The sequence below is a fragment of the Loxodonta africana genome, chromosome 21, assembly GCF_030014295.1.
Source record: "Loxodonta africana isolate mLoxAfr1 chromosome 21, mLoxAfr1.hap2, whole genome shotgun sequence".
NCBI lineage: Eukaryota > Metazoa > Chordata > Mammalia > Proboscidea > Elephantidae > Loxodonta > Loxodonta africana.
In genome coordinates, this window is record NC_087362.1 from 50,913,028 (window position 1) to 50,924,491 (window position 11,464).

Genomic DNA, 11,464 nt, shown 5'->3' on the forward strand with positions numbered 1-11,464 from the left:
GACCAAGGACCTCCAGGCCGCAAGTCTGAGGTCCCTGGTGCAACCAGTTTCCAAACCATAAGAGCCCCAGGTTATGACTGCCTGAGAGGCTGGCAGGGATGGTGCCCTGATACCTAAGTGAAATGCCCCGACCCTCCAAGGGCAGTGGTGACCTGGGCAAGTCATCCAACCTTTCCTAACAGGATTGCGAGAGGATTCAGTAAGAGAATGCACTTTAGATGCTTAGCCCAGTGCCTGGTCCAGAGTAAGTGCCCCTGGCTTGTTGCTAAAACCTAAAGGTGTAGGGAGTCACACCACATGGTCCTAGTTTATGCAGAAGCATAAAAGCGGTCCTGATGTCGTGCGGTTATTCCTCCAGGTGGATAAGGTCTTCTCAAACACACACATACACATTCCAAGCAGGCAGTCGGTCTGCTTTAATCCAGTATGATTTTTTCAGGGTAGGAGAGTCACATGCAAGAGAGAAAAAGGATACAAATGCCCCAAACCCAGGCCCAGAGCTCAGGCTCATTCACAAGGCCCCTTGGGTCGCAGGAAATGCCATTTGTTAAGAAGCTGCTTTTGTATAAAAAAAAATTATATAAAGTTACAAAATTCCACTGAAGATACATACACAGTGTAAGTCCTTAGGTGACACAGAAGGCTCGGCTCATCCCTCATGAGATGGTCAGTAAACCTGCTCTGGTGTCTAGAAGTACGTGCATCCCGAGATGCATCCCAAGAACCTCTCTCCCACAAGAGGGGGTGTGGCTGGGCCTGCCCAGCTGCCCAGGATGCTGCCCTGCTATTAGATCATTTGGTACTGTCTGTCTTTTGGACCTGGTCAGCTAGTCAAGGAACTTTTCTTTGAAACAGTCTTAGACCCAGAATAGCCATCTCACCCACAGAAGGCGTTGTCTCCAAGGGTGAGGGTGTCAGTTATAGGCCCTGAGACCCACTCTTTCCTAGATGAGAAGCTTCAAGAAGAGGGAAGACATGGAATTATTCTCAACAAAGTGCCTGGCTGAGCAGATGCACCAGATGTAGATGAGTGTCAGGAGGAGCCACTGGGACCTGGTGGGTTGGCCCTGCTGTGGATTCTGTTTTATCCCCATTTGTGAACAGACCAGCCTCCCTTGCCCCAGCCCTTACCCTTCTGCTCCACCTTGCAGTGTGCAATGCTCTCTGTGACGGACAGTTTGTAAGGCTCCATCCGACACCAAGATCTGAGCATTGGCGAAAACGCGAGGCTTTGCTTCTTTGTGCTTGTCTTTGGCAGAGAAGTTAAACGACATAAAGTCCATGGGGGCAGAAACGGGTGAGGGCTGGAATAGTTAAGATGCCCTTGTGCAGAGTAGTTAAATAGTGCTAAGCCAAGGGATACCATCTTGTATGCTGGACTCTGGAACACATATACCTTGAGGCTGTGGGGAGGCCCACTGTCAGCATCTCCTGCTGCTGCTCGAGTAGTCACAGCCTCCTTCCAACTCAGCGTCCCCTGGCCACACTGCCAGCCAGCTTGCGCAGGAGGTACAGGTGTGAAGGTCCCAGGGGGTTCGGCTTGCCCAGCAAGAGCGGGCCTTCAGTCAGAGTCAGAGTCAGAGTCCTCTTCTGAAAGGAAAGCAGAGAGGATGCTTGGTCGGAGTTCCCAGGGCAGTGGTGCCTGGAATGGCCTCTGGGGAAGCAGAGAGCAGGTTGTTGGCAGGCACCCTGGGCTCAGGCCTCACCCAGAGCCAACTGCTTGGCAAGAGGGCAGCTACTCGGCTGTGCCAAGCCCCGTGCCTGGGACCCTCCACAGGCAGCTCCTTTCACCGCCAAGTGTGTGGAGGTGAGGGGGTCATGCATCCACCCAACTGAAGCCTGGATGCCCCCACAAGTCTCCCCAGGGAGGGGGGTTCAGGGCTTCACAGCTGCATCTTGACCCTACCTCTCCCCCCATGTTGGTGGGACAAGGTGGGCCTACACTTTGGGGACAGCTATTGTCCAAAAAATTAGAATACATGGAAAAATCCAAAAGCCTCTTTTTAGCCATTTTATAGTTTCAATCCCCTTCCCGTCTTTATTTTTAGATTGTGACCAGAAACAATTTTATAATGTTATGGGTCTGTCTGTGAGGTACAACTCAGGGGTTCCTGAAATCCCTGCACTGAAGGCTATTCTGGAGATTCGTCAGAACCCCCAGCCCCAGGAAGGGAAGCCACCCAAGTCACTAATCCCCCACCCTGGCCTCAGGTACCATTTTCTGATGATCACCCCCTCTCCTTGGCCTCCTGGCTCTGAGAACCCTATCTGCCCTCATGCGTTGCTGGCTCCCCAGAGCGTGGGGCAGGGGCTGGTGGGGCAGCTAGGAGAAGCCTCCCAAACCCTGATTCCTCCCCTTGCCCCTGTACCAATGACTAGCCTGATGAGATTTTGATACATTCAGTTCTACTACATAAGCCAGGAATAATTTATCACCAGAGACTGTTATATACATGAAAGTCTCCAAATGTTAAGAAACCCCAAAAATTCAAATACATGTCTCCGTCCACATTTACTACTTGTTCATTGGGATGGTTGTCTGGAAGCCCTTGTAGCACACATCTGGTTGTTGTGTGCATCGAGTCTGCTCCAACTCATAGCGACTGTGTATGACAGGGTAGAACTGCCCCATAGGGTTTCTTAGGCTGTAACCTTTGCAGAACTAGATCACCAGGTCTTTTCTCCCACAGAGCCACTGGGTGGGTTTGAACTGCTGACCTTTTGGTTAGCACCTGAGCATTGAACCACTGTGCCACCAGGACTCCTAGACAATTGGTAGCAGGTTGCAAAGGCCTAAAGAAAATGTCTGGGGACATTTAACCTAATATTTGCTGCAGTACAGGGCAAGGTGAGCGTCACCCATTTTTGGCAGAGGAATGGTTTCTGCGCTTTGCAGATCCCTGTAGACCCAGAAGCCAGCTGTAGGAGACCGCTCGTTCAAAAACTACCTGGCTGGGTCCTGGGCAACAGGTATCCCATGGGAATGGTCCCAACTCCTCACAGGGCCTTTGTGCTGCCCTAGTTTACCTATCCCACCATGTGTTACCGCTGGCCCTTGCCCAGGGGCACCTCCACCTGTTCCAGAGAAGCACCTCACCTGGACTGCTCTTTATAATCAGTTGTTCTCCCTCCACCTGCCCCATTTCTTCTGTGCACGTTCCTGCACCTCCATCGACACCAAGCTCTGGTCACCTCCACCAGCCTCCGGCCAGGCTGGCACCACTATTCAATCCCATTTTGCTGTTGTAATTTCCAACCCATCTGGGAGGCTTTCGCCTAAGTCTGTCTGGACATACATCCCGCGGTGTACACAACCACTTTCTGCTTCTGGTTCTAACTCCTGCCTGGGCTGTATGCTCCCCGAGGGCAGGTGGCCCAGCCTTGCCCATTGGCAGATCCCTAGTGCCCAGCCCAGGGCAGTCCCAGTGGGTGTCAGGTGAAACCTGCTGACACAAGGGCCCAGGAAAGAGCAGGGGACACTGGCCTGGGTGAGTCTGGTACAGTTGCAGGGAGCCCCCTGAGGTCTCCGAGCTGCTGGCTAACAGTGGCAGCTCCCTAGACATTCAGAGCCCTCTTGGGGGTCGTGAGGGGAGTGGGAAAGAGAAATGGCCAGTAGGTTACAGAGGCGAGAAGCCAGGTCCTCTGTCCCAGGTCAGCTCCTGTTCTCCCTTTCAGCCTCCACCTGCTCTGCTCCTCCTGCCCTTTGGGGTGGGGACCTCCCCTGGTGGTCTCTCTAGGCAGGAGCCCCTGGGCTGTAGCTATGGAAAGCCTGAGGGGCACCAGAACCTCCAAACCCGCTGTGGTCCCTCCTGATCCCCCTTTGAGAGTCCACGCCACATGCCCCGCCTGTGCAGGGCAAAACACCCGAGGATGTGCTGTGCTGTCATAGGCTAAAAAGCCAGCCACCCAACTTTCAACTCTGGTTTTGTTTAAATAAGTTAACGGGCACGCATGGCAGCCATTCTGAGCTGGTGAAAGGGAGCTTGAGGGGCCAGAAGGCTGTACTCCTTGGAAGTAAAAAAACGAAACAAGCCTGAGCTTGCCTGTGTTTGGCTGGGTGCTCGTGGTTCTCTGGCTTTTGAGCCCCTGGGCTGGGAGACTGCAGGGAGAGCTGGTGTGGTGGACAGGTGACCCCTGGAGGCAGGAGTACGGACTGTTGTGCATGGACCGCCCCCAGGCTCATAGGAGAAGTTTTCACCGAGGAGGCGATGAGCCCTGCTGGGTGGGGATGGGGTATGCCCTCAGCTCACCCTTTCTGGAAAGGCTGAGGCCCTGGGGAGCCTGTGCGCCCCCAGGGGACTGGTTTTACAATCAGTGACACTTGAAAGGACAGGAGAACTGGGCCGAAAAAACACTTCCTGCTGGCAGGGGGGGTGGGGGAGGGTTAGGAAATGCTCCTACCCCAACCTCCGCTAGCCCAGTGCCAAGGGAGGGCTGGCTGCAGCAGCAACAGCCTCCGATGTGATCAGCTGGGTTCCGGGTTTCAGAGCAGCTACCCACCTACTTCTTTGTCACCTTCTTCCTTTGGCCACTTTGGGAGGGAGCATCTGGTCCCTGCCTGCGTGTCGTCTGTGGAGTCCCCTTGTTTGAGGAATTTGGCTACCTCATTGAAGATCAAGTAGAAGTCAATTGCGAACACGATGGTGGCAAAGAAGCCAAACACCTGTGGGGCACAGTTGACAGGGTGGTAACCAGGATGTGGGCACAAGTGGATAGGGCACATCATCAGGAGCTAGGAGCCCCTGGTCCGGGAGGCTGGGAGTGGGGAGGGCGAGAATGAGGAGTTGCCGCCCCAGCTGTACAGCCCACTTATCTGCTTGGGTATATAGCTTGGCTTGGTGGGCACAGACCCCCGATTTAGTGATAAATGAGAAAATTAAGTGTTCATTCGGTTTGGCAAGCAGCCTTTCAAAACCCAGGTCCAGCAGGGTGAATCTCTGGAATAGGTGAGGTCTGCGTTAGAGATGAGAAAGTGGGGCCCAAGCAGGGAAAGAATGTGCCCAGGTTCCACACCAAGTGAGGGTACACAGAGGTACCTGGGCTGCAGAGAGTGGTGAGTTTGAGGGAGGCCTTACTGGGTACACCCCTCCCAGACGTAGGGCAGCTACTTACACCGGCTGCTCTGGAAGCCCCATCAGAGTATTTGGTGACGGTCGTAATGGAGATGGCAAAGTAGATGAGGGCCGCCGTGACACAGCGAAGGAAGTCCTGGGGAGAAAGGAGGATGCCACATGGGGGCCGGCTGGGAGCCAAGGCAGGGGAGAGGGGCTCAGAAGGGCACTTGGTGGCAGGAGCGGGGCTGGAACCCCACTGTTCCCAGAGGAGCATGAGCGCGGTGGCCTGGTCATACATCTGGCCTACAGGCCCAGCATCCATGGGTTCCTACCCTATCTGGGCCCCTCCTGCACTCCCTGATGCTCCTCCCGTGCCTGCTCCTACCCGGCTGCCTCTGGTCTTAGTCCTGTTGTTCTGCTGGCTGCCAGCAGCTGAGGCTGTCCTGCCCCTGGTCCATCTGGGCCCGTCCCCAACAGGGAATGGTTTCCAGTCTGCAGTGTCTGGCTTGACCTATGGCTTGACCTGAATGCAGATCTCCCCACTCAGCGGGGAGGCAGGGGTCGGAACCCACCACGTGCTCCTTTCTGGCTCGCCAGTGGGGCACTCGTAGCAGATCCATTTATGTTGGGGCTTCTGCTTGCCCATCCCTAAATGGGCCAGAAGGTGGAGCCCTCCTCAGGCAGGCGGGAGAACGCTGGATGTGAAGTCAGGAGACCGGGGTTCACCCACTTTTGCTCTTCCTTCTCTGTGCCTCATTTCATTCAGCAAAGTCCACCGGCCAGGCTCTGGGCCGTCCCAGGTGATAAAAGGAGGCCAGGGCTGCCAGATGGCTGAGGGCCGGGAAATCCCTGCAAGTCCTCAGTTAACCCGCCTAGCCCATGTGGAAATGGCTTGAATTCCTGCGGCTGAGGCTCATTCCTTGCAGGCCCAGTTGGGAGCAGTAGCGCCACCTGGTGGCCAAGGGCAGAGGGGCCGTCTCTGAGTTCCCACCTCGCTGGAGGCTGGGGAAGTACAACCACCTGCTCCAGGTCACATGGATGCTGAGTGGTGGGACCTGGATTGTGTGAAGCCACGTCTCTCCACCTGGCTCTAACCAACTGCAAACAGCCCCTTCAATGCGTTGAAGAAAGGGTCTGTGCTGAAAGGGAACAAAACGCACTCTGGCTTCCTCCTCTGGCCACTGCTCATGGGCTGGGCAGCCAGCCCCTGCCTCTCGAGGCCCCAGCTCTCACCATCATGGGCCAGCACAAGCCTTGCCACTTGTCATTCAGCTGCATGGCATCAGCAAAGAGGAAGAAGAGGGCCAGCAGGAATTCCAGCAGGGGTGCCGTGAAGAAGGTGGATGCCAAGGACGCCACATAGGAGACAAAGGCGATGAACGAGAGACCCTGGGAGGGGGGGTGTATAGGACAGAAGTCAGAGCATTTTCAGGGCCCCTTGCCAAGTGCTCAGAGATCCTGCGGGAAGGAATAGAGGAGGAAACTGAGGCTCCATCATGGAAAGCGACCTGCCCCAAGTCCCACAGTTGGTGAGTGGCAGAGTCAGGATGTCCACCCAGTTATGAGGCCCAAAGAGCCCTGGTAACGCAATGGTTAAGCACTTCGCTGCTAACCAAAAGACTGGCGGTTTGAACCTACCTAGCAGCAGCTCCATGGGAGAAAGACCTGGTGATCTGCTCCCGTAAAGATTACAGCCTTGGAAACCCTATGGGGCAGCTCTACTGTGTCACATGAGGTCGCTATGTGTTGAGATTGACTCAGCCGCACTTAACAACAACATGGGATCCAGGATGCCCCCAGCACTTCTGGACTTGGCTGAGTCCTGACCCCATTATAGCTCCCTGCAAGGACCCAATCAGGAAGCCTCAATCTCCCACCCCTCACCCCAGCATGTGGCAGAAACTACCCAACCCAGTGGTGCCCCAAAACAAACCAAAACCAAACCCAGTGCCATCCAGTCGATTCCGACTCATAGCGACCAGCGGTGCCCAGCAGGGGCAAATCAAAGCTAAGCAGGCCCAAGGGAGCCAACGAAATAGGAACCAGCTTCAAAAATAACACCCAACACCTAAGATTTGTGCTTTTCATGGATGTAAATTTTACCTTAAAAAGAAACAATCAAAGCTGAACTTTTAGTTAATGACATACACCTTGAAGTGGTTAGAGTTGAAATGTACTGATGTCTGCCACTTACTTTGCATCAAAAAATAAAATGGATTGGGGTGACAGATGGATACATATGGGATAAAGCAAAAATAGAACAGTGTTAAACACAGGAGTCCCTGGTGGGAAAAATGAGCATGGCAGCTAACCAAAACGTTGGTTGCAGTCCACCCAGAGGTGCCTCGGAAGAAAGGCCTGGTGATCTACTTCTGAAAAATCAACCACTGAAAACCCTGGGGAGCACAGTTCTACTCTGATAGACATGGGGTCACCATGAGTCAGGGTTGGCCCAGTGGCAAGTGGTAAACAACTGTACCATTTTCCGTGGTAGGTATATGGGTGTTAATGGTATAAATCTTCCACGTTTGTATATTTGACAATTTTCATTCGAATAGGACAAAACATCCAGAAGATGCACTCTACAGACACCTCGGCCCTGCTTCATCATTCATCCGACCTTTGTGAAAAATACTTTACCCTTTAGGGTACACTACCCTTTGAGGCAGGAATTCCACATCTGGGAATTTATTCCAAGAAAATAATTCACAAGGGGCAGAAGGAACTACAAGAATCAAAATGTCCGCTGCAGCCTTGTCCACAGCACTGGGAAGGTGGAAGCAACTGATGCTGGAGAGCGCTAAGGCACCCAGGTAGTTCTGCAGGTATGCAGTGCAGGGCAGGCCAAGATGACGGGTTCCTCTGTGCCCAGTGCCTGCTGAGGGTCTGATCCTCACAACCACCCATACGCCAGGTGTGGCTCACAGCTCCACTTTATAGATGAGAAGACTGAGGTTCAGAAGAGTGATGTGCTTTGCTCAGAGGGGCACCAGAATTTGAACCGTGGGATGGCTGACCCCACAGCTGGACTTCTTAAGCGACACTGCCCTGGGGGTGCTGGGGGAGGTTTTCATCTTTCTGGTTTCTGTCACTGTGGCTGGCTGTGAGCACATCCTTAGCTGAGGTGCTCGGAGTGGAGCCCAGAGCCTGTGCAAGCAGTGGAAGAGGTGGACACCACCTTGGCTCAAAGGCCCTGTAGGGACACTCAGATGCCCAAAGACAATGAGCTTCAGGAATGCCAGGGAACCTCCAGGGCACCCCTCCTCTGCCCTGAACACACCCATGGGGGTAGCTGGGCCCTCTTTGGACAAATGGGAAACTAAGGCCCAGAGAGGGGCTGACTACTACGTCCTGTGCCCAGGGCTGTTCTTGTGTCCCTCCTCTTCCTGTCCCCTCACCCCCACCAGCCTGATTCTGAAGATCCCCCTCTCTCAATTCCTGTTTCCTCATTTCCTGATTCCTGCTGGCTACTTCCTTCCCCTTCCTGTCCATGTCAGCCTCCCAACTTGCGTGGTGGTGGGGGCTGGGGAGATGACCAGGCAGGGAGGCAGGAGTGACCAGGACAGCTCCCCTTGTTCTGAGTGCCCCCGCCTCACACTTCCTCCCCTCCTTCCTCATCCTCCTAGATATAGATCCCTGTCCCTCTCCCCACCCCAGGCCAAGGGCCTGCTCTGTGCTCTGGCCAGCACCCTCTCCACCCATGGGAGGTTCTGGGGGGAGTCTGGGGTCCACTCAGTAGACAGTAGATTCTAGGTTTCTCCCCACAAGTGGCCCCGTCAGTCTCCTAGGTGGGTTTGAGGTGGCCAGCCAAGAAGTCTCTCAGAGTTCAGGCTGAGTCCTGGGGCCCTGGCCCTTCACCTGGAAGTTGGACAAGTGCTAGCTGACTCCAGGGGCAGAAGAGAGAGGTTGGTTGTGGGATGGCCTCCTGTCATCCACCCTGGGAGGTACAGTCAAGAGGTTGGGGGCAGAATCCTCCTCCCCCCTCTCTTGGCCTGGCTCTCACTCGGACCCTCAACTGATCTCCCGGTCAAACCCCCTAGACCTCAGCTCTCTACGAAGTGGGATCAGGGCAGGTACTGTCAAGGTGCTGGGGGATTTAAGTAACCAGTGGCCGCCCAGTGCTCACCTCTCATCTTCCTCCTCCGTCCCTGCAGGCCCAGCGCCAACCCCCACCCCACAGGCAGACAGTGAGGGAGCTTTCCGTACTGTAGGAAGGACAAAGGCGGCCAGAAGGCCGGGGTGGGGGAGAGCGGGAAGGAGCTCAGCGGGGCGGGGCGAGGGAGCGGAGGAGGGGGAATGAAGTCACTCGCTGAGGCCCGCCCCCGCCCCACTGCAGCCGCGGGGGTGCCTGGCGCCCCCAGCAGAGCGGCCAGGCCTTGCCCAATCCCCGGGAACCCCTTCCCACTCTACACAGCCCCCCGCCCCCAGCTAGCAGGGCTTCTCTCTGACCTCCCGCCCTTGAGGCTCCGCAGCCTCTGCCCCGCAGCTCCGGACCGGTGCTCCCGGCGCCCAGGAAAGTGGACCCCACCCCGGCTCTTGGAGAGCCGAGCGCGCTGATTCACCCCGGGGCCCACCCAGGGGGTGGCGGAGGGCTCGCGGAGCAGGGCGCCACTGTTGAGGCCAGGCGATGCCGGAGACGCAGCCCGGCCCCGAGGCCCAGACAGTCACATCGCGTCGGTGGCGGGAACCGATCCCCCTGCCGGTTCCAGCCGGGCTTTCCTACGGCCCCCCAACCTGTGACACGCGGGCTCCAGAAGTGCGGGAAGTTTTGAGTTCGGGCCCCGCCTCGCCACTGCCTGGCGTTCTGAGCCTCAGTGAACACGTCCGAAACTCGGGGAAGTTTCTCCAACTTCGAGGGCTCTGAAGAGGAGTCGGCCGAGCCGGGCGCTGGGACGCAGGGTGCTCGGACCGCGGCACCCCCACCCGGACCCCAACCCCACCTCTACCTCAACTTGAGAAAGGAGCACGGCGCAGCCGAGGGAGTCGGCGGGGGAGGGTCCCAGGTGGCTTCCCCGAGGCCGCGCTCCTCCTGGCAGGGCCCCCGCCGCACTCACCGACTCGGCCAGCAGGAGGCAGCCTTTGCGCGAGCAGAGGAAGGCGCGAGCCGGCAGGAGGGCGCGCAGCCCGGCGGCGGCCGGGCTGGGCCGAGAGCGGCCCGCGGGCTCGGGGTCCGGATCGGGGTCTGGGGGCCACATGGCGGCGGCGGCAGGGGCCAGGGTTCGGCCGCCCTCCCTCTCACCCCGCTTTGGGAGGGAAGCGGAAACTGAGCCTGTGCAGCAGAAGAAGAGGCGAGCCTCGCCGCGAGGGGCGCAGGCCCCGGCGCCCCGCCCGCGGCCCGCCCCGGGCCACCTCCCCTCTGACCCCGGCTGCTCCGGCGGGTGCTGGGCAGGCCCGGCCTCGGGCCTGGGGCCTCCTCGGATCCCGCAGTCTCCCCGCACCCCTGACTTGGCGGTTCAATCCCTTCTTATTATCCCCTCCTCGAACACCCCGTCCAAGCTCCCACCCATCTCTCCCTGCCCGGAAGGTTTGTCTACACTAGCTGTCTCGAGTCTGACTTCCTGCCCATGCGCGTGTCCGCGACCCAGGAACCTAGGCCTCTAAACAACAAAGACCTCCCCCTCGTCCTCCCAAGGCTTTGGCCCACCCCTCCCCTCCCTCTCTCGGCGGGGAGTTTCCCTACGACCTCCTCGGCCACCCCTCCCATCCTCTCGGGCCTCAGTGTTGGCAGCCCCTCGATTTGGTCCTCGACTCCCACCCTTTCCATGCTGGTGGGGCTGCTACCAGACGTACACCTCGGGGTCCCAGCCCCCCGCACCTCTCTCTCTCTCTCTCTCTCACACACACACACCACACACACACACACACACACACACACGTCATTTCCAGGGCGTCTGGAGTTCGGTGTGACCAAGACCTAGCCCGTGACATTCTCGTGGCGCCTGGGCCTCTGCGAAAGGCACCGCCATCTGTTCTCCCCCCACGATCCAGAGACCTGGCTGTCGTCCTTGCCCTCTCTCACCCTTTATCCTTAATCTGCCACCAAGACCCACCTTCACCTCCTAAAGCTTTCTCTGATTTCTGTCCTTTTCTCTCCACCCCCACGCCACCGCTAGATCCCAAGGCATTCCTGTCTCCCTGGACGGGTGCGAGTGTCTTTAAGGGGTCTCTCAGCTTCCTCTCTTGGCAGCCAAAAGGGTCGCTCCCACTCCAACCCCCCCCCCCAAAAAAAAAAAAACACACACACACGCACAAAACTTTGGGAGCTTCCCATCTGGCTCAGTGTATTGGTGTAGACACTAAAAACTAAAAAAAGTACCCCTTTGCCGCCCTCTCCTTTCTGGTCCCTCCCCACCCACCTGCCTTACAGTGTCTTGAACAAACCACAAACCTCGACCTTTGTAAACGTTAAC

The 11,464-nt window shown here is 56.9% G+C and overlaps 1 protein-coding gene across 1 annotated transcript; it reads right to left on the reverse strand.

The window, feature by feature from the left end:
- Positions 1-388: 388 nt before the first annotated feature.
- On the reverse strand, positions 389-10,335 carry CMTM3 (CKLF like MARVEL transmembrane domain containing 3). Its single transcript, XM_003417104.4, has 5 exons — positions 10,109-10,335; positions 6,288-6,443; positions 5,113-5,208; positions 4,501-4,663; positions 389-1,590 (listed from the first exon to the last, which is right to left on the reverse strand). The coding sequence occupies exons 1-5, from the start codon at positions 10,247-10,249 to the stop codon at positions 1,562-1,564; spliced, it is 585 nt and encodes a 194-aa protein (XP_003417152.1). The 5' UTR covers positions 10,250-10,335; the 3' UTR covers positions 389-1,561.
- Between the last annotated feature and the right edge of the window lie 1,129 nt (positions 10,336-11,464).